A 23,296-nucleotide genomic window follows, 5' to 3' on the forward strand; every position below is an offset into this window, starting at 1 on the left:
TCTGGCAGCCCAGGAGCCCTTGGGGATGTCCACTTGCCAGTGGGGAGCAGGCCTAAGCTTCAGTTGGACATCCTTAGTGCTGCTGAGGAGGCGGGAGAGGCTCCCACCACCTCCGCTGTACTGGCAGCCGTCAGTCTGGCTGTGGCTGAGCAGAGCTCCCCCTGTGGGAGTGCACTGACCACCAGAAGGCAGCTCCTGCATTGAGCGTCTGCCCCCTGGTGGTCAGTGTGTCATAGTGACCAGTCATTCTCAGTTGTTCTGCTGTTAGGGTCAATTTGCATGTTACCATTTTATTATATAGGAGTGCCTGGCCAGCCTGGGTGAGGGGCTGATGGCTGTTTGCAGGTTGGCCACAGCCCCTTCAGGATGGGGGTCCCCACTAGGGTGCCTGGACAGCATGGCTGAGGGGCTGAGGGGCTGAAGGCTGTTTTCAGGCTGGCCACATCCCCTTCAGGGTCGGGGGGTCCTGCTGGGGTGCCTGGCCAGTCTGGGTGAGGGACTGAGGCCCGTTTTCAGGCTGGCTAAGCCCTCCCAGTAGGGACCCTCACCTATGAGGGTGTGGCCAGCCTGGGTAAGGGGCTGACGGCTGTTTGCAGGCTGGCCACAGCCCCCAGCCACCCAAGCTCCCAGTGGAGGCTGGCTGGAAGCAGGTATCTGGGATTTATTTGTCTTCTATAATTGAAACTTTCTTGCCATGAGCGGAGGCCACAGCTGGCCAGGGCAGGCAGGGAGCTTGGCTTCCTCCATCGCCCAGGCAACCAAGCTTCCTGCTTGCTCCAGCTCTGTGGCTGCCAGCCGCCATCTTGGTTGGGTTAATTTGCATATAGTTGCTCTGATTAGCTGGTGCGTGTGGCTTAGGGTGTAGTGAAGGTACGGTCAATTAGCATCTTTGTCTTTTATTAGTGTAGATTGTATTATTTTCCATACGGACCATTGTAAACCCACTTTTACCCTACCTTGCATATGCTGTTTCTCTCTGGAAGATTCTCAGAGCACATTATAGGCCAGTGCAACATGTTTCTAAAACTTATCTGAAGATATCTTAAATATTCCACAGATTATGGTTTGAGGTTTGAGCATACACCTCTGAACTCATCTTAGCATCAGACAAAAGACGAGGCTTAAATATGGCCTCTGTCATTTATACCCTTATCCTCAGATGAAAATGGGGACAGTCATCCTTATCTTGCAGATCTGTTGTGAGAAAAATAGGGCTCTGTATTTAAAATACAACCTAAATGTGTGGCCAATAAACTGTAGCTGTCGCTGCTGTTCTTGTTGGTGTTGTCATTATGTTGATTCTTTCTAAAACCTTCAAATGGAGAATTCAGTATGTGAATATAAAAAGAAAGGAAAAGAGGCAGAAAGAACAGCTAACTTGAATGTTTATTTACACTGGAGAAACTCTCTCTTTCCAGAAATTAGAAGGAATGAGAAAAAGTCAGGAAGATGGCAGGCCCACAGCCTGAGGTGACAGGGATAATGCAGTTGGCCCCCAGCTTCTGCAGTTTCTGGGCTTTCACTGGAGTAGAATTCGCTGAGCGATGTGGGAGCTGCCTTTCCTTAGGGCCCTCTCTCAGGGCTCCGGATTGTAATGTAACACACGTGTGGCCTGCAGACAGCCTTCTCTTCTGCCCCAAACAAGTCTGAGCCTCACAGTACTCTAAAAGAATGAGCAGTGATTTCTAGAATAATGGACTCAATTTTCTTCTTTTAAAATCCTTGAGAATGTGCTCCTACCGCACTCACAGGCACTTTCGGGCCCGGTATGTACTCGCTCTTAGTTTATCTCGGAATAAATACTCCGCATACGTCAAATGTTTTATTCAAGAACCCTAGAGAGCTCACGGGGCCTCTACGGCTACGACTGGGGACAGCCGAGCACCTGGCTGCATGTCGCGGCTGCACTTTCTGGACACTCTCTGTGATGCACTCCAGCTGCCTCTGCTTGGCTTTGCCACAGCTCAGTTAGATTACAAGGAACGTGCTGCTCCCCCAGGGTGGAAACTGTCCATTTACAGAGAGTTGTCCTGGCTGTAAATTGGTCCGATGGCCGCTCTCCAAACGCAGGGTCACTCAGGATGAAATGGGGTCTAGAGTAATGTCAATGACAAACACATAAAGCAATGCACCTGACACATGGCAGGTACTGGGGCGACAGGTAGACTTTTAGAACTGTATTTGTGTGTGTGTGTGTGTGTGTGTGTATTTTGATAGCCATAGACAAAATTTGCAAAGAGACAAATATATTTTCTATTAGGAAAGGATTTGTTTATTCTGTTTAACTTTATCAGGGGAAATGACTTTATGTGTTCTGTGTTTCAAAGGGTTATTTGAAATTGGTCAGGGATATTTTGTCTATATGCCTATATAGCACAAGAAGTCCTCCATGTCGTCACTAGGTTCTGTGACTTTAAGAGAAATGACATGTAATCAAACCAATTTTACCAGAGGCTAATTGACATACACAAGAGTTAAGTTCCTACAGCATCTATCAGCGTCATAATGTAACGGCTGAAGGAGAGGGTGTTATCCGAGGACCTGCTGCATGTGGACATAGACAGCTGTAATAATAACAACCACATATTGAGCACCAACTACGTGCCAAGAACTGGGCGATGTCTTTAAGTACAGAAAGCTCAGCTCTCAGAGAAACCCCACATCCAGGACCTTTAAGAAACTGCCCAAGTCCACGGGTTGCAAGTAGAAGCGGGCTGGCCTGCACAACTCCCATGACCCCACCTAGACACCAGGCTTCCACATTAGGCCACAGCAATAAACACCAAGACAAAGCATATCCCCAGTTTCTGAGATCTGGGGAAAAACAAAGCAGCTAATGTCAGAAATAAATGAGTAAATGAAAAGAAGGGGTTTGGATTCAACATATACACCATACTCAACTCTTTCTGTTCCTAATATTCTGGCCTGCGGAGTTGGAATGTGTGAGCTAGTGAGAGATGAGCTGAACTAATGGGTAATTGCTACTTTATGGCTGGAAATTAGAATTATGCAGATCTCAGCGATTTCTTCTCATTGTTGCAACTTGAAATGCAAACAGCATACAGTTGAGAAATGTTGCGATGACTGTTACACTGACCTAGTTAGGGCCTTGGTTATACAGAATTAGGACAACCGAGCACTTGGAACTGCTAGGGACTGTGGAGATCCTCTAGTACAACTCACTCCCTGCTCCCAAACAGGGAGAGCTGAAGCTCAGAGAAGTGGCTCACAGGAGAGAATGTGTTTAGACACAGCCAGCACAGCAGATCCAGCCTGGGCAGCGGGCATGGAGACGGAAAGCACATGCACTTCTGGCATGGGCCTCCAGCCAGCTACTTACAAGGACCCAGAGAAAGACATTTAATCTGAGACTTAGTTTTCCCAAATATAAAATGGGGATAAGGATGCCTACTTTGTTAGTTGTATTATATGTTGTATTAAATATTTATAAAACAAGTGGCACTTGGAGCCACACAATAAATGATGCTTATAATATAGACAGGGAATTTGTCTTTATAGAAATACTAGACGCCCGGTGCACAAAATTCGTGCACGGGGGTGGGAGGGGGTTTCCCTCAGCCAGGCCTGCACCCTCTCGCAATCCAGAACCGCTGGCTCCTAACTACTCACCTGCCTGCCTGCCTGATCACCCCTAACTGCCTCTGCTTGCCGGCCTGACCACCCCCTAACTGCCTTGGCTTGCTGGTTTGATCACCCCCCAACTGGTCCCTTGCCGGCCTGGTCACTCCCTAACTGCTCCCCTGTTAGCCTGGCTGACCCATAACTGCTCCCCTGCTGGCCTGGCCACCTGTAACTGCCTCTGCCTCGGCCCCCGCCACCATGGCTTTGTCCGGAAGGACATCTGGAAGGATGACTGGAATATGTCTGGTCTAATTAGCATATTACCCTTTTATTAGTATAGATTAATTGCAATTGGACTTTTACTCCAGTAAATTCCTGTGGGCTTCTATTAAAAGTGTGATAACGGTTGTCCAACTCAGTGCTTTAGCAGCTAAAATAAAGGTCTGTCTTGGCAAAAGGGCATTCTCCAGTTTCTTAATGAAGAATAAGAAATATTAGCTGTAAAATGTGTTGTCTGTTCTTTTAACCTACGTGTGTGTCAGAGGAGCTCCCTCTGAGCATTTGCTGGAACAGCATCCCTTTAATGAGAGTCACCTTCTCAATTTCCGCATCATCAGCAAAACTCCAAACTCCCCTTCAATCTCAAGGACAGAGATATTCCACAATAATACTTTCTCACTTTGATACAATATAATAAAATGTCAAAATAACTATTTTGCACACAATAAATTTCTGCTGAATATATCAAATGCAAAATGAACTTATAGTTCTATACCTTTTGCAACTCCTCAAAAATGTACGACAGTGTCCTTGGGATAATGCCTCTGTCGCTGTAGCGCTCTGCGCCACCCGTGATGGTGAAGGTCTTACCACTGCCTGTTTGACCGTATGCAAAGATGGTGCCATTGTAACCAGCCAGGGCACTACAAGAAGAAATGACACACTGTTAACATCAAAATAGGCTAATTGCATTTGTATTAAGTGGGTCATATTATAGAAGCAGCCACTGGATTCACCACTATTGAAGACATCGATAGGGATGTTTGTGTATGTGCATATCTAGATAGATTTACTTTTTGAACCAAGAACATCAGCATAATGATCTTTTTCTCTCAGAAAAGACCCACAACAAAAATGGGGCCAGGCATCTTAAATATTTTCTTTGTTAAAAATCATATTTTTAAATTTTAGGGTGGTTTTATATTTACAGAAAAGTTGCAAAGATAGTACAAAGAATTCACATATACCTCACACGCACTTTCACCAATGTTCCCCTATTGTCATTTATCACAACTAATGAATCAATATTGATACATTATTACAAACTTTATTAACATGTCCTTGGTTTTTACTTAATGTCTTCTTCTTTTCAGCCTTAATAAGATATAACTGACATACAACATATGCAAGTTTAAGGTGTGCAATGTGATGATTTGATGTGAAGTCCATGTCAAGACGAATGTTGAATTAGTGTTCGGGGTATCTTTGGATAAATCTCCACAAGTGTAATCACTGGGTCGCAAGGCAGGTCCCTTTTTAATCTTTTGCGAAAACTCCATACTATTTTCCATAGTGTCCACACTAATCTGCATTCCCACCAGCAGTGCCCCCGTCTTCCCTTTTTGCCACATCCTCACCAACACTTGTTGTTTGTTGATTTATTGATGATAGCCACTCTAACAGGTGTGAGGTGATGTCTCATTGTGGTTTTAATTTGCAGTTGTCTGATGATTAGTGACATTGAGCATCTTTTCATATATCTATTGGCCATCTGTATGTCCTCTTTGGAGAAGTGTCTATTCAGATCCTTTACCCATTTTTAAAATTGGATTTTTTTTTTCTAGTGTTGAGTAGTATGAGTTTTTTATAAGTTTTGGATATTAACCCCTTATCAGATGTGTCATCAGAGAATATGTTTTACCATTTAGTAGGTTCTTTTTTATTTTGTGATGGTTTCCTTTGCTGTGCAAAAACTTTTTAGTCTGATGTAATCTCATTTATTTTTTTTCTCTTTTATTTGTTTCCCTTGCCTGAGGATGGATGGATATACATACATACATACATATATATATATACATATATATGCATACCAGTATATATACACATATATACACACATATGTTATATATATATATGTGTATATATATGTGTATATATATATATATATATATATATATATATGTGTGTGTGTGTGTGTATATATATATATCCATATGCCTATGGTCATTGCAGCATTATTTACAATAGCTATAGAAGTAACCCAAGTGCCATCAATACACGAGGGGATAAAAAAGTTGTGGCACATATATACAATGGAATATTACTCGACCATAAAGAAGAATGAAATCTTACCATTTGCAACAGCATGGGATGGACCTAGAGGGTATTATGCTCAGTGAAATAAGTCAGAAAAAGACAAATACCATATGATTTCACTTATGTGTGAAATATAAAGAACAACATAAAGGAACAAGCAAACTGCAAACAGACTCATAGAAATAGAGAGCTGGTGGCTGCCAGAGGGGAGGAAACGTCGGGGCACTAGGTGAAGGAGGTGAAAGGACTAAGAGGCACAAATTGGAAGGTACAAAATATCTAGGGGCAGTGAGGAAAGCCTAGGAAATACGGTTAATAATATTGTGACAACTATGTACGGTGCCAGCTGGGAACTGGAAACATCATGGTGAACGCGATGTAAAGCATATGGTTGTCTAACCACTAAGCGGTACTCCCCAACTCCATACATAATTTAAAAAACACACTAATGCCATGTCCCTATGTTTTCTTTTAGAAATTTTAGTTTGGGGTCTTTTGTCTTTAATCTATTTTGAGTTAATTATAGTGAGTGGTGTAAGACAGGAGTCCAATTTCATTCTTTTGCATGTGAATACCCAGTTTTCCCAGCACCATTTATCAATGAGGCTATCCATCCTTTCTCCTTGTAGTGTTCTTGGCTAACTTGTCAAATATTAGTTGACTGTATATGTATAGGTTTATTTCTGAGCTCTTAATTCTGTTCCATTAGTCTATGTGTCTGTTTTCTGTACCAGTACCAAATAATTTTGATTACCGTAAGTGTGTAATATAGTTTGAAATCAGGAAGTGTGATGCCTCTAGCTTGGTTCTTCTTTTTCAGAATTGCTTTAGTTGTTCGGGGTCTTTTGTGGTTCCATATGAATTTCAGGATTTTTTTTTCTATTTCTGTGAAAACTGCCTTTAAATCTATAGGTAGCTTTGGGTAGTATGGACATTTTAACAATATTCTTCCAATCCACAAACATGGGATAGCTTTCAATTTATTTGTGTCTTCTTCAATTTCTTTCATCAATGTTTTGTAATTTTTCACCGTCTTGTTTAAATTTATTCCTAAGTATTTAATTGCTTTTGATGCTGTTGTAATTGGATTTAAAAAAATTTCTTCTTCAAATACTTTATTGTTACTGTATAGAAACACAGCTGGTTTTTGTATGCTAATTTTGAATCTTGAAACTTTCCTGAATTGGTTAATTAGTTCTGAGAGTTTTTTGGTGGAGTCTCTGGCATTTTTCACATCTAAGATTGTATAATCTGCAAACAGAGACAATTTTACTTCTAGACAACAATTGGATGCCTTTTATTTCTATTTCTTGCCTAATTGTTCTGACAAGGATTTCAAGTACCATGTTAAATAGGAATTGTGAGAGGGTACCCTGGTCTTGTTCCTGATTTCAGTGGGAAAGATTTTTAACATTTCACCATCTAGTATAATGTTAGCTATAGGTCTGTCATATATGGCCTTTATTATATTGGGGTATATTCCTTTTATACCCAATTTGTTGAGCATTTTTATTACATAAAAATGTTGATTTTTAAAAAAATTTTTCTGTACCTATTAAAATTACCATTGGTTTTTATCTTCTGTTCTATTAATGTAGTGGATCACATTTATTGCTTTGTGCATGTTGAACCATCCTTGCATTCCCGGGATGAATCCCACTTGATCATGGTGTATGATACTTTTAATGTGCTATTGAATTCAGTTTGCTAGTATTTTGTTGAGAATTTTTGGATCTACATTCAGAGAAATTGGTCTGTAGTTTTCTATTTTTCTTTTTTTGCAGTGTCTGGCTTGTTAAAAGGGTAATACTGGCCTCATAAAATGAGTTTGGAAATGTTCCCTCATCTTCAATTTTTTTTAGAAGAGTTTGAGAGTAATTAGCATTACTTTAGAAATGTTTGGTAGAATTTATCAGTTAAAACCATCTGGTTTTAGGCTTTTCTTTGTTGGGAGGTTTTTGATTACTGATTTAATCTCCTTACTTGCTATTATTCTGTTTAAATTTTTATTCACAATTTAGTCTTGGAAGGTTGCATATTTCTAGGAATTTATCCATTTATTCTAAATTATCCAACGTTTTTGGCATATAATGTTCATGGTAGTCTCTTATAATCCTTTGTATTCCTGTTGTGTCAATTATAATGTTTCCTCTTTCAGTTCTGATTTTATTTATTTGGGTCTCCTTTCTACGTAGTCTAGCTGAAAGTTTGTCAATTTTGCTGAACTTTTCAAAAAAGCAAGCTCTTAGTTTCATTGATTTTGTAATAGTTTTTCTAGTCACTATTTTGTTTATTTCTATTCTGGACTTTGTTATTTTTTTTCTTCTGCCACCTTTGAGCTTAGTCCTTGTTTGTCTAGTTCATGAGGTATATATTTAGGTTACCTGTGAGCTTCATTTTTCTTAATGTAGGCACTTACAGCTATAAACTTCCATCTTAGGACTGCTTTTGTTGCCTTTCATAAGTTTTAGTATGGAGTGTTCCCATTTATCTTTAAAAGTATTTTTTATATACCTTTTGACTTTCTTGACCTATTGGTTGTTTAAGAGTATGTTGGTTAATTTCAACACATTTGTGGATTTTCCAGTATCCCTCCTATTATTGATTTTTAGTTCATACCATTGTGGTCATAAAAAATACTTGGCATGACTTTAATTGTATTAGATTTGCTAAGTTTTTTTTTTGTGATCTACAAATGATTTATCCTAGAGAATGTTCCATTTCTGCTGGAGAAGAATGTGTATGCTGCTGATGATAGGTGGAATGTTCTGTATTTATAAGCTAAGTGCATTTTTCTAAGGTACAGTTAACACCCGATGTTTTCTTATTGATTTTCTGTGTGGATAAATTATCCAATGTTGAAAGGGGAGTACTGAATTCCACTATTATTATAATATTTTTTTATTCGTGCTCCCTTCATATCTGTTAGTATCTACTTAATTTATTTAGGTGCTGCCTATTTTAGATGAATACATATGTATAATTGTTATATCCACATGATGAATTGACTTTTTATTATTATATAACTAGAGGCCCATTGCATGAAGATTTGTGCAATAGGCCTTCCTTCCCCTGGCTGCTGGCATCAGTTTTCCTCCGGCACCTGGAACCCAGGCCTTTGGTCCGGCCACAGCGGAGAAGCCAAGCCTCGAGCCAAGCAAGTCTTGGCTTCTCCACTCGGGCCACAGCAGTGAGGCTTGGCTTCTCCGCTCCAGCCGCAGCAGAGAAGCCAAGCCTCTTCAGTCTTCAGTCATCTTCAGTTGTCTTCAGTCTTTGCTCTATGCCTGCATATGCAAATTAACTGCCATCTTTGTTGGGTTAATTTGCATACTCATCCTGATTGGCTGGTGGGCATAGCAGAGTGACACCAATTTGCATGTTTCTCTTTTATTAGTGTAGATGACTTTCTTTGTCTCCTTGTTACAGTTTTTGGCTTAAAGTCTACTTTGTATGATATAAGGATAGCCATTCTTGCTTTCTTTTGGTTTCTTTTTGCATGAAATACTTTTTTCCATCCCTTCACTTTCTGTCTATGTGTGTCCTTAAAGTTGCAGTGAGTTACTTATAGGTAGCATATACCTAGCTCTTGTCTTCTAATTCATTCAGTCACTCTTTAAATTTTGATTGAAGAATTTAACCCATTTACATTTAAAGTAACTATTGATAGGTAAGGATTTATTAATGCCATCTTATTCATTGTATTCTTGTTGTTCGGTTTCTTTGTTCCTTAGTTCTTCTTTTGCTTGCTTGCTTTGTGAATTGATGATTTTTCCTAAAGTATGTTTTGATCCTCTTTTCTTTGTCTTTTATGTTTCTTCTATTGGTTTTGTTTTGTGTTTACCACAGGCCTATGTAAAATGTCTTATAGCTATAACAGTATATATTAAGCTGATAATAACTTTAATCACATACAAAAACTCTACCTTTACTGTTTATCCCAATTTTTTATGTTTGATGTCACAATTTACCTTTTTTTAAAAATATATTTTATCGATTTTTTACAGAGAGGAAGGGAGAGAGATAGAGAGTTAGAAACATCGATGAGAGAGAAACATCGATCAGCTGCCTCCTGCACATCCCCCACTGGGGAAGTGCCTGCAACCAGGTACATGCCCTTGACCGGAATCGAACCTGGGACCTTTCAGTCCGCAGGCCGACACTCTATCCGCTGAGCCAAACCGGCTTTGGCCACAATTTACCTTTTTATATTGTGTATTCATTAATAAATTATTGTAGCTATAGTTTTTAATACTTTTTTCCTTTGACCTTTATATTAGAATTAAGTGATTAATGCATCACCGTATCACAGTATTAGAGTATACTGAATTTGACTATATAATTACCTTTCCTAGCATTTTTATATTTTCATATATTTTTGTGTTACTAATTAGTGTCCTTTCACTTCAACTTGAAGAACTCTTTTCAGAAACTTAAAGGAGTTAGTATAAGAAGTGCCCAGAGGCATTACTCCTATGTGGTTCAACTTTCCTCTCATTTAAGAGGCTTAATAATTTTTCTCCATGTGAATACTCTTGGAGCTGGAACTACTATGGTGTATTTGGATGAATGATTATAGAATCTTTCTGCTCAACATAATTTACTGCCCATGATATAGCAATGTCCCATTAGCAATATCATTTGGATATGTGATATTTCTTGGCCATAATTGCTGTAGGTAAATGAAGCCTATAATGTTAAGTTCAAACCTTAAACATTTTTCATAGCGACCCTTTCTAAAATATTTAGGCATTCTGTGTCTTAAAAAGCAAAGAATACTGAGGACAAATGAGCATTTCATTTTGACTTCTTTAGCTAAGCCTATGAAAAGTGGGTGCTACAGTGTGCTACACTGTCACCTGCTGATTGTTGTAACTACGTTTTATAGGGGAATCTACCTCACTGTCAGTTGTCCAAGTGTACCTGCCCCTAAGATGTGCTCCTTTTCCCTACACCTGCTAATTGGATAGAAAACTAGATGGTAAAAGTTGACGGGGCTGTGTAAAATAAAAAGGATCTATAGAACACCTAAAGAACAACAGATACACTCTATGGCTATTAATTACTGTAATATAATAAGTAATTGATGTAAATGGGCAAAATTTGTCTCCTATTCCTTTTCTCTAGAACCATTTATCCTAACTCAATCTTGTGTGCCCTCTCCATTAGGCACTGGTCAATTTCATATGTTTCTAATCTCATCTTCCTAAGGGGAGATACTAATCCTATCTAATGATAGGCAAACATGGTAATTGATTGAACCTTCGCTATGCCTCCCATTGGCTAATCAGCACGATAAGCAAATTAACCCAACCAAGATGGCGGCCGGCAGCCACGCAGCTGAAGTGAGCAGGAGGCTTGCTTGCTCCAGTGATGGAGGAAGCCAAGGTTCCCTGCCTGCCACAGCCCGGCTTTGAGCTCCAAAAGCAACAAAGTTTCAATTATAGAATCTAAACAAACCCCAGATACCTGCTTTCAACAGTCCGTGGCCTCAGAGCTGGAGCGAGCAGGAGCCCGGCTCTTAGCTCCAGTGACGGCAACAAAGTTTCAATTATAGAAGCTAAACAAACCCCAGATACCTGCTTTCAGCAGACCGTGGCCTCAGAGCTGTGGCGAGCAGGAGCCGGCTCTCAGCTCCAGTGATAGCAACAAAGTTTCAATTATAGAAGGTAAATAAATCCCAGAATAAAAGAAAAAAAGGCGAGGCTGGGAGCTTCAGTCGCCGGCCAGCCTGAAAACGGCCCTCAGCCCTTCACCCAAACTGGACAGGCACCCCAGTGGGGGACCCCCACCCTAAAGGGTGTGTGACCAGCTGCAAATAGCCATCAGCCCCTCACCCAGGCTGGCCAGGCACCCAAGAGGGACCCCCACCCTGATCCGGGACACCCTCCAGGGCAAACCAGCCGGCCCCCATCCATGCACCAGGCCTCTATCCTATATAGTAAAAGGGTAATATGCAAACTGACTCTAACAGCAGAAAGACTGGGAATGACTGGTCACTATGACACACACTGACCACCAGGGGGCAGACGCTCAATGCAGGAGCTGCCCTCTGGTGGTCAGTGCACTCCCACATGGGGGAGCTCTGCTCAGCCACAAGCCAGGCTGACAGCTGCCAGTACAGCGGCAGTGGTGGGAGCCTCTCCCGCCTCCTCAGAAGCACTAAGCATGTCTGATTGCAGCTTAGGTCTGCTCCCCGCTGGCAAGTAGACATCCCCCAAGGGCTGCTGGGCTGCCAGAGGGAAGTCTGATTGCCAGCTTAGGCCCAATCCCCTGGGGAGCAGGCCTAAGACAGCAGGTGGTCATCCCCCGAGGGGTCGCAGACTGCGAGAGGGCACAGGCCGGGCTGAGGTACACCCCACCCCGAGTGCACAAATTTTCGTGCACCGGGCCTCTAGGAGAAGTGGTGGATTAAGAATCATTGTAAATCCATGGCCCTGGCCAAGTAGCTCAGTTGGTTGGAGCATTATCCTGATACACCAAGGTGGCAGGTTTGATCCCCAGTCAGGGAACATACAAGAATCAACTAATGAATGAAGAAATAAGTGGAACAATAAAACTGTGTGTGTGTGTGTGTGTGTGTGTGTCCCCTCCCCACTCTTTCTCCCTCCCTGCCTCCTTCACTCCTTCCCTTTCTCTCGAAAAGAAATGAAAATCCATCCCCCACAGAACAATGATAACAGAGTTAAAACTGTCAAAATCAACTTTTTAAGAACCCTGGAAGTTATCTAAAGGTTCACAGGAAACTAAACAGTACACACTGAAGAAAAATGGCTGAATCTCATTAAGAACAGTAAGATTTATGGTGTTTTAACTTGACCATTCCCATTGCCTTCTCCCCAGCTCTGTGGTAGCCTTGAAAAACAACATCTTTGCAACCACAGAGGCTAGCAACTATGGGGGTATATGTTTGGAGGTTCCCCAAAAACCCAAAGAATTGCACTTCTCTGAACAGCCTGGCAGCTCCCAGGAAAAGTCTCACTCACAACATTTGTTGCTGTTTGTCCTGAGTCACAGTTCACTATAAACAGTTTTATCCCCATGGTGTTTTTGAAAAAGATCATAACAAGTGTTTAATATCACAGTTGCCTTAGGCTGCAATATCAGCAAGGCGAACAAATAGGTGAATAAATCTATAATAACAAAAGCACAATATGCTAATTAGACTGGACATCCTTCCGGATGAAGGCGCAGCGGTGAGGGCCAAGGCAGAGGTGGCCACTGTGGCAATGGGGGCCAAGCCCATTGCACAAATTTTGTGCATTGGGCCTCTAGTATAACAATAAAAGTCTGTGAAACACAATGTTTGTAAGAGGCTTTGAAAAGTTATGAACTATTCCTGGAATGGGAGAAGGCCACATACATGCACAGATGTTTTGCATGGCCAGGAAAGACCTCAGAAGGTCTTTATATGTAACCTCTGGCTGACCTTGAAACTGCAGAAGCAGGGAGTGAAGGCTAAGGCAGAGTTACAAGCTCCAGGTGCATTTAAGGAAATCTCTGTGCAGTCATTAGCTGACCACTGAGCTACCTGAGCACAGATTTCAGAGGCTGCACACAGAATTTGTCCAGAAAATTCACTTCACCAAACAGTAGCAGCAGCAACAATAACAAATAAAAACAATCCCTGGAAAAGGTGTGAATCTAATTTCCAAAGCTGTCACCTTATATTACTTAAAATGCTCAGTTTTTCAACAATGAGTTATGAGACAGAAAGAAACAGGAAAGCATTTCCCACACCTAGGAAATAAAGCATTTAATAGAAACAGTTCTTGAGGAAACCCAGATCTTGGCTTCCTATATAAAGAGCTATTAAATAGCTCTTCCTATATTAAATGCGTTATTATCAATCTGTTCAAAGGACAAAAGCAATGCAAGATGAAAGAACTAAAGGAAAGAATGAAAATAATGTCACACAGTAAAGAAAATATTAACAGAAATAGAAAGTATTTCAAAGAACCAAACAGAAATTCTGGAGTTGAAAAGTAAAATAACCAAAATAAAAATTCACTACAACAGCAAATGTGAGTTGGTAAAAAAAAAAAAAAAAAAAAAAGTTTCAATAAGAATAAATCAGTGAACTTCAAGACAGGTCAGTTGTGATTACTCAGTGTTGTGAGGATGCAGAGAAACTGGAACACTTACACATTGCTGGAGGTGATGTAATATGGTGCAGCCGCTATGACAAACCATTTTGTGATGTCTCAAATGTAAACATAGAGTCACCATCTGACCCAGCAATTCCAATCCCAGGTATATGTCCCTCCAGCAGAATGGAAAGCATGTTCCCACACAAAAATTTATAGAGTGTTCACAGAAGCATTATTCATAATGGCAAAAAAGTGAAAACAACCCCAATGTCCATCAGCTGATGAGTGGATAAACATGTGCCATACCCATACTGTGAGATAGTATTTGGCCATAAAAGGATAAAGTCCCGATACATGTTACCAATATGGATAAACTTTGAAAATATTGTGTAAAGTAAGACAGTCACAGAAGGTCACATGTATGATTTTGTTTGTATGAAATGCGAGGATAAGCAAATTCTGAGAGACAAACAGGAGAAGAGCAGCGCCAGTGGCTGAGAGTAAGGAGAAATGGGGAGGATTGTTTATGGATATGACATAGGGTGATGAAAATGTTCTAAAATTTGATAATCGTGATTGAAGGTTGCACATTCATACTAAAAACAACTAAACTGTATATTTTAAAGTAAAATTTTGGCATGTAAATAGTATCTCAGTGAAGCTGTTAAAATAGATTCTTCTTTACTATTATTATAAACTAGAGGCCCAGTGCACAAAAATTTGTGCACTCGGGGGGGGGGGGGTCCCCCAGCCCAGCCTATGCCCTCTTGGCAGTCTGGGACCCCTCAGAGGATGTACACCTGCTGGCTTAGGCCCGCTCTCTGGGGGATCGGGCCGAAGCTGGCAGTCAGACATCCCTCTGGCAGCCCAGCAGCCCTCAGGGGATGTCCACTTACCAGCAGGGAGCAGACCTAAGCTGTAGTCGGACATCTTTAGTGCTGTTGAGGAGGCGAGAGAGACTCCCGCCACCACCGCTGTGCTGGCAGCCATCAGCCTGGCTTGTGGCTGAGCAGAGCTCCCCCTGTGGGAGTGCACTGACCACCAGGGGACAGCTCCTGCATTGAGCATCTGCCCCCTGGTGGTCAGTGTGTGTCATAGTGACCAGTCATTCCCAATCGTTCTGCTGTTAGGGTCAATTTGCATATTACCCTTTTATTATATGGGATAGAGGCTGGTGCACGGGTGGGGGCTGGCTAATTTGCCCTGAAGGATGTCCTGGATCAGGGTGGGGGTCCCGTTGGGGTGCCTGGCCAGCCTGGGTGAGGGGCTGATGGCTGTTTGCAGGCTGGTCAAGGACCCCCCCCAGTGGGGACCCTCACCCCATGGAGGTTTGGCCAGCCTGGGTGAGGGGCTGATGTCTGTTTTCAGGCTGGCCAAGCCCCTCCAGCGACGGAAGCTCCCAGCCTCTCCTTTTTTTATTCTGGGATTTATTTACCTTCTATAATTGAAACTTTGTTGCTTTGAGTGGAGCTCAGAGCCAGCCAGGGCGGGCGGGAGGGAAGCCTCCTGCTCACTCCAGCTCTGTGGCCATAGTCGGCTGAAAGCAGGTATCTGAGGTTTATTTACCTTCTATAATTGAAACTTTGTTGCTTTGAGTGGAGCTCAGAGCTGCCGTGGCAGTTTGGCTTCCTCCATCATTGGGGCAAGCAAGCCTCCTGCTTTCTCCAGCTCCATGGCTGCTGGCTGCCATCTTGGTTTGGTTAATTTGCATATAGTCGCTCTGATTGGTTGGTGGGTGTGGCTTAAGCCTTAGTAAAGGTACAGTCAATTTGCATGTTTATCTTTTATTAGTGTAGGTTTGAAATGAGATGCTTTATTTTTATTTTAAAATTTATTTTTTTAATACATTTTATTGATTTTTTACAGAGAGGAAGGGAGACAGATAAAGACTTAGACACATTAATGAGAGAGAAACATCGATCAGCTGCCTCCTGCACATCTCCCACTGGGGATGTGTCCACAACCCAGGTACATGCCCTCGACCAGAATCGAACCTGGGACCCTTCAGTCTGCAGGCCAACACTCTATCCACTGAGCCAAACCAGTTTCGGCTAAAAATTTTTTAATGTTTTAATTATAGTCGATATTCAATATTATATTAGTTTCAGGTGTACAGCATAGTAGTTAGACAATCATATACTTTACAAAGTTTTCCCCGTAATATTTCCAGTACCCACCTGGCATCATACATAGTTGTTACAATATCATTGACTATATTCCCTATGCTGTGCTTTACATCCCTGTGAGTATTTTGTAAGTATGGTACTTCTAAATCCCTTCACCTCTTTCACCAAGTCCCCAAACCCCCTCCCTTCTGGCAACCATCACTTTGTTCTCTGTTTTTACGCATCTCTTTCTGTTTCTTTTGTTCGTTTATTTTGTTTTTTAGATTCCACATATAACTAGACGCATTTTAACAGCAGTATTTTAAAAAGCTGGAAAGATGAAATAGTAAATTTTAAAAAAAGATATGAAAACTAATGATAAACTTCAGCAATAAAGAACCCAATAGACATTTTGGGTGAGAAATATTTCTGCACTTCTATCAAAATAAAAAATGCAGGTGACTGCCTAACTCATCACAGGTAGAAACAGCTCTGATATGTAAATAAATCAGTGCTCCATAAACACAAAGCTTGATGATCAGGTGAAATCTCCAGTGTAGAATTCCTCTCCTTCCTTTTGCAAAATGCATTTTCCCTATAAATTTAAATTATAAAGCTAAGATATTTTGTCATTTCTTATTTTTTAATATTCTCATGAATAAAGCAAAAATAAAGCTTCCACCCTCTTGGAGATTATAAACTGAAGTATTACTCCACACATATCACATTTACATGTTCAAAAAAATACAGACTGTTCAGGTTTAGATTTTTACTTTTATGAATTTTTGTTTAACTAGACCCCGAGTAGGAGGAGGCTGTTTGGAAGTATCGGCATAAAGTGAGACTTCTTTTTGTTTACCTAGATAAGAAGGCTTTAAGAATCTCCTTATACAATTGTAAACAACGAAAGTTATTATTGTGATAATTTAGTCCACCAAACCAGACAAATGATATCATATAGTCCCTCAAACTAAACCAAATTTGAAGACACAGCACAATTGAAAACAAACAACAAAGTAACAGAACCAGGAATTTTATCATTGGTGTCATTAGAAATCTTCTAACTACTTTCTGTCCAACAGATATCCCTCCTAAGATATTTCTAAAAGGCAGGTGTCCACACTGTACTTAAACACTTGCTTCATTCCTGAACAGAACAGAATCAGAGAATCCCCGTGGGACTGCCTTCATTTTTGAGGAGAGAGGGACTGGTGGAAGTGGTACCTTAAAACACTTATTTACAAAAATTAAGAATCCCAGGAAAATACATAGTATTTATATTTTTAGAGACTGTGTATTGAAACAAAACAAATAGTTCACTCAGAAAACACAAACCAAACAATTAGTACTAAGAGCAGAATATATAAGTTAATAGAAAAAAAATTATATATATATATATATATATATATATATATATAATTTCACTTCACGAAAAAATCGTTGCTTACTGTCAACAGATGAATCTGGAACAGAATGATCAAAATTAAGGCCTGCATTTTATTTTATTACTACCATTTTTTTAAATCCTCACCTGAGGATATTTTCCCATTGATTTTAGAGTAAGTGGAAGGAAGAGAGAGAGGAGAGAAACATTGATGTGAAAGAGAAACATTGATGGGTTGCTTCCCACATGCGACCTGACTGGGCTGGGGATGGAACCTGCAACCGAGGTATGTGCCCTGAGCGGGAATTGAACCGATGACCTTTTGGCAGCGTATGGGACTCCAACCCACTGAGCCACATCAGCTAGAGCAGCCCTGTATTTTAAATATATGGTTACTTTGTGACTCCATCTTGCTTTTCACAGTTTTAAAAGCCCAAGTAACTGAAATTCACTTCTTTTTGTCTGTTTTTGATTCTCAAAACAGTTCATGCCTGCCCACTGCTGCCCTCTTCCTTAGCATAAAGTCCCTCAGAAGCAGCCTCGAGCAGCTCTTTGGTGCAGCCCATTGGCTTTTATAAAGAATATGGTAAGTAGCCTCTTCATTGTTTCACTTTCAGGATATTTCTGAGTGTAATGCAGCGGCCTAAATTTTTCAGAGAAATGTGAACCAATAGCAAGTCCTAATTAACATGACACAATTCAGTTTTGCCATATATACAATTAATCTTCCCATCTGTTAAGCCAAATGAGCAAGTTATAAAACTCCCAGCAAATTTTGGTCATGGGGCATCCATCCCCTTTGCTGTAAAAGAAGAGGGAGGGAAGAACATGGGGGACCGATCTTGCGGGGAACTTGCGAGGGCAGTAGACTTGGAGAGCTATATTTTCCTGCCCAGCAAGCTTCCTTAGTCCTTCTCCTTCTGGTAATAACCCCTGCTCCGCACTCCCCCCCCTACCCCCGACATACACCATTCTTCAAGCTCATGAGGAACAGGCAGGTGTATGGGGCATGTGAGTCAGGCCTGGCCAATCACAACCTTATCCCATCACGGTCCGCAATCCCTGCCCGTCTGTAACAAAAACACTGTTCCACGAGGTTGCTGACATGACTAAAGAGGAGCAAATAGCCCCTCCTGTATAGCTTTTGAGAAGGAAAAGGCTCTTTTTGCTGGGGTCCATGAAGCATGACTGCCAGAGGCATGTCCCCTGCCCTCTGCACAAGGAAGTAGGGCGGGGTGAGGCCAGGTGGGTGGAGAAGGAATCCGGGCCACGGTAGGTCCCTAGTTGGAGTAGCGAAGACCCTGATTTCCGCAGCTCTCCCTCCCGTTCTCTGAACTGACCCGGCTATGTGAGCCAAGAAGTCCTTTCTTTCCTTTCAGTTAGGACTGTTATCAGTAACCAGCAGAGCCTCACTAGCCTCGAGTTTCTCCAGTAATCTGGAAAACAACTTGTGTACCTTGCGATAGACCAGAGGCCTCAAGCTGGAAGTGAGTCTTGCCTCCAGGCACGTTTGCACACATCTAAATGGGACCCCTGCATGTGGGACATCTGCTCCCCAGGGTGTCACAACCTCCAGCACTCCTGTGGTCTTAGAATCTGCTTCCCAGGTGCATGGAACCCGCCTGCGCTGGGAGGCAGGGTGCGTCACTGCACAGTTATGGGGTGCCCATCACAGTCAGTCCATGTGGACGCCGCTGCTCCCCCCAGGGGCATGGCACCCAGCCATTCAGGGGGCCACTGTGAATCGGGCCCCTGTGTACGCTGGTGTGCGACATGCCGTCCTGTTTAAAATCATTTGAGTTCCCCTGGTTTGGGCATCATCCCTTCTAGAAGCACATTCTGGCAACGCCATCCCAAGATCTCCCGCAGTTTCACCTGGATGCTATGACCTAGTGCAGTGATGGCGAACCTTTTGAGCTCGGCGTGTCAGCATTTTGAAAAACCCTAACTTAACTCTGGTGCCGTGTCACATATAGAAATTTTTTGATATTTGCAACCATAGTAAAACAAGATTTATACTTTTGATATTTATTTTATATATTTAAATGCCATTTAACAAAGAAAAATCAAACAAAAAAATGAGTTCGCGTGACACCTCTGACACGCATGTCATAGGTTCGCCATCACAGACCTGGTGTAAATGCTGACAGGGAAATCAAGGCGGCTGCACGGCTAACCTCCGCTGACCTAAGTGAAGTCATCAGCCAGTTTTTGGAAAGAAATATCCAAGGCAAGGATACCTACACATCCAAAATATGCTTCTTGTCAGAAAAATAAAATTGCAAATGTGGATTAAGTGGTCACTGATACGCTAGGGATCACAGTTAAAGCTTTTTGTAAGCACCTGAGAGCATATTGGTCATTGGATCACAAACCGGAGGCCCGCAGGCCAAGTGCAGCCGCAGAGCGTGCTGTTTGGCCAGCACGGCCTTCCCTTCCTCTCCTTCCTCAATTCAGTCGCATAGCCCTGGCTCCTAGGACCTGTGTCCCCAGTCCAGGCCTGGACCCTCTGCCCGTGGCCTCACTGGCTTACTTCACACAGGCTGCCTGCCCTCCGTGCAGTTTTGAGTTTTGAAACCTCTGGTATAAAGCAACTCAGATAAACGCTGGAGAATAACACAATGATTTTAAAATGCCACTCATATGCAGAGCCCATGGACACAGGCAATGGGGGGATGGGACCTAAGGGGGGTAGCGGCTGGGAGGAGGGGGGTAAAGGAGGGGAAATTGGGAGACACCTATAATACTATCAACAATAAAAAATATATTAAAAAATAAAAATATATAAAAATAAACAAAAACACTCAACTAAACTAAATATAAGAATGATATGGACATAGAAAAATCTTTCAGATTTGAAAGGTCATAAGTGACACCTTGACACCATCAACCACTCCAGGACCAGGCTGCACATCTCTCCCAATCATTGCTCACATTTCTTAAGTTTTCAACACGACAGGAAACATGAATGTTGGGCTTTCTTCTCAAATGGCCACGTGGGCACGATCAGGACTCCCACCCTTGGGTGTGCCACAAAAACCAGATGTGCAAATTCTCCTCCTTGGCCATGGGGCTCAGAGGAGGACCCTGGCGGCTCTCTCCAGGTCTGTGATCCCCGGGGCTTGTTCACAGTCTTGTCCCAACTACTTTAAACCAAACTTTGCAGAAGGCAAACTCTCTCCCTCGAAAGGATCCTCGGGATCTTCAGCACACTAACAGCTTCAAGGCCACAAGTTCATGCCCCAGTCGGGCCCACGTGCTCTCTGAATGAGGCTGTTTATCATTTCCCAAGTCCCTGAGGAAACCATGTTGTCCGATTATTAATAATAAGCAGCTTGAATCTGGAAACATAACAGACATGCATGAAACTTCAATAGGAGAAAATGACCCCTTTTCTCCTGGAACACAATCCAGCTCTGAAATCTGTTTCAGTTTGAAGTCCACTATACTGTATTAAAATGTGAGGGCAACATTTTATCTTATTTACATTATGAAAAGTGCATTTACTGTAGCATTTCTGACAGATATTTTTCCATGACCCTTGAGAATAAACACTTAGATTCATTAAACACATAATCGTTTTCAGATGACCATCTAAGGAGGCAACTCGAATGAAACAACAAAAGTTTTATACATTACGATGCAAAAACCCATTGTCTATAGAAATTTACTTGGGCACAGTCTTGCATAAAGGCTGAACATATTACTTTGTGTTTCTTTTCTAGGAATACAAAAGAAAATAGAAAATAACTTTCCCTAAAACTGTAACACTGGGTTCTCTGTCAGAAAACCGCTCAACCACATCTTTAAAGCACCCATTACCGTACGTTAGGAGGCCGGCACTGTGTGCTATGTGCATTTACAAGGTCAAACAAAATAATTAGCAAGAGAAGTATCTCCAGGCATATGAGCATGTGCATGTATGTTATGCCTATATAATGTTTTGATTTATACATCAGTCTATAACAAAAAAGCACCTTCATAAATGTGCCTCGTGGAGAGATAGAACATTTATAGAAAGTCCCCTACAAGGAGTTCCCATTAGAAAAAGGCAAAGAGAGAAAACCACATTTCCCCGGGGAGTGGATTCCTTTCCTCGCGAGGCAGAATGGAGCTACAGGCCCTAAGCCGGCTGAGCAGGTGGAAGCAGAAGTGCAGGGACCCAGGCTGAGAGGGGAAGACAGGCCCAGACGGAAGGCTCTGCAGGCCTGCGTTCTGGGGAGAGTGGCCTGGGCAGCTCTGAGAGCGGACGGTGGGAATAGCGAGCTTCTGGGGGCAGGGAGGGCAGCAGGTCGTGCTGTGGGGTGCAGGTGCTGAGAGAAGCAGCGAAGGAGAACGGGCATTTAAGACGTTTGCAGCACTCCTCTACCCCGCGCGTTCCCCTGAAAGCCTGAGTACAGCCTGACCTTCGAGTCTCTTCAACGGCGACCTGTCCACGGGCCAGACCACATGGAGCTCTAATTCATACTTGAGTTACAAGCCTTTCTCTCTGTACTTCCAGTCTCGAGGTTATTTGCAAAATAAGACCTTCTAACTTGACTTCAATTGTGTGAAATGGAGGACATTTTTCACATTCTTGGGAATTCAATTACACTTTGATTTTTTTAAAAAAATATGTTTTTATTGGTTTTTAGAGAGAGAAGGAAGAGATAGAAACATCGATGAAAGAGAAACATTGACTGGTTGCCTCTGCAAACCCCCTGGGGGGATCGAGCACAGCCAGGGCATGTGCCCTGATCCAGAATTGAACCAGTGACCTCCTGGTGCGTAGGCCAGGCAATTGCACTATGATTTCAATGAATGACCACCAAGGGCAGAATTGACCGTTGGAACGGAAAGGTGAATTGAAAATACATCTCATGAAGTTCCTAATCATTCCTCACCGTGGCTTTAGTTATACCACAGATACACAGGTTTCTAATGAGACTCAAGAGCTAAGAGTCCAAAGCAGAAAGAGGCGACTTGAGGAACGAGGAGAAGGGAGCAGAAAACGAGGCAGAATGTACGAGCCAGGGCACCTCTTAGCGGACTGTGCAGCTGAGTCAGGTCGAGGTTGCCCTGCAGGCCACGGAGAGCCGCTGAGAGGTTCATGTGGAGATCTGGCAAGTGGGGACCAGAAGTCACCAGAGGGGCCCCCGAGCAGAGGTGGAGGCCGTGGCGGCTCTGGGAGAGCACTGGAGAGAGAATGGGGAGGGGTGTTCTCCCTAAAGAGCACTTTGTGAGGAGCCTATCCCACCATGAGCTCGTGGATTGTGGGGCGGGATTCCTGATTCCACAAAGTGCTATTCACAGCGTGGTCTCAGCAAACTGGACACCTCGAGCCTCACAGCAGTCGATTGACTGCTTGGCACATCTGCATTTTTCTAGGCGCTGCAACCTCCGTTTGATCAAAACTGAACTCATTTTTCCTCTCAAATGTATTCCTTTTCCTTTGCTGTCTAGGGGATTTCTCCTGAGATGTCTCTCTATTATCCCCCCCTCTACGATGAGAAAACTGAGTTTTAGAAAAGTTAACTAGATCAAGGCCACACTTATTAACTGATAGGGCTAACATCAAGGTTTAACTGGTTTCAAATAGAATATTCTTTCGTTCTACTACTTAAGTTATAAATGAACCTGACCATTTTTTTTTAGAAAACTTAATAATCTAGCGTGCTCATTAGAATCATATCAAGCTAACTATCTGTCTCTAAGCTGCTCTCCTCAGAAACGCATAGGGGATAAAGTAGTCACGTGCCACGCAAGGATGTTTTAGTCAACCATGGGCCACATATGTGAAGGTGTCCCATAGATTTGAATGGAGCTGAAAAATTCCTATCACC

At 42.3% G+C, this 23,296-nt stretch overlaps 1 protein-coding gene across 1 annotated transcript in view; it reads right to left on the bottom strand.

The window, feature by feature from the left end:
* KIF6 (kinesin family member 6) overlaps window positions 1-23,296 on the bottom strand; it is a 380,047-nt gene that overhangs the window by 286,759 nt on the left and 69,992 nt on the right. Inside the window, exon 4 of the mRNA XM_081094290.1 lies at window positions 4,358-4,505. Within this exon, the coding sequence (XP_080950416.1) occupies window positions 4,358-4,505 (148 nt within the window). The remainder of the gene's footprint in view (window positions 1-4,357; window positions 4,506-23,296) is intronic.

This window comes from Myotis nattereri (genome assembly GCF_964212035.1).
Source record: "Myotis nattereri genome assembly, chromosome: 6".
NCBI lineage: Eukaryota > Metazoa > Chordata > Mammalia > Chiroptera > Vespertilionidae > Myotis > Myotis nattereri.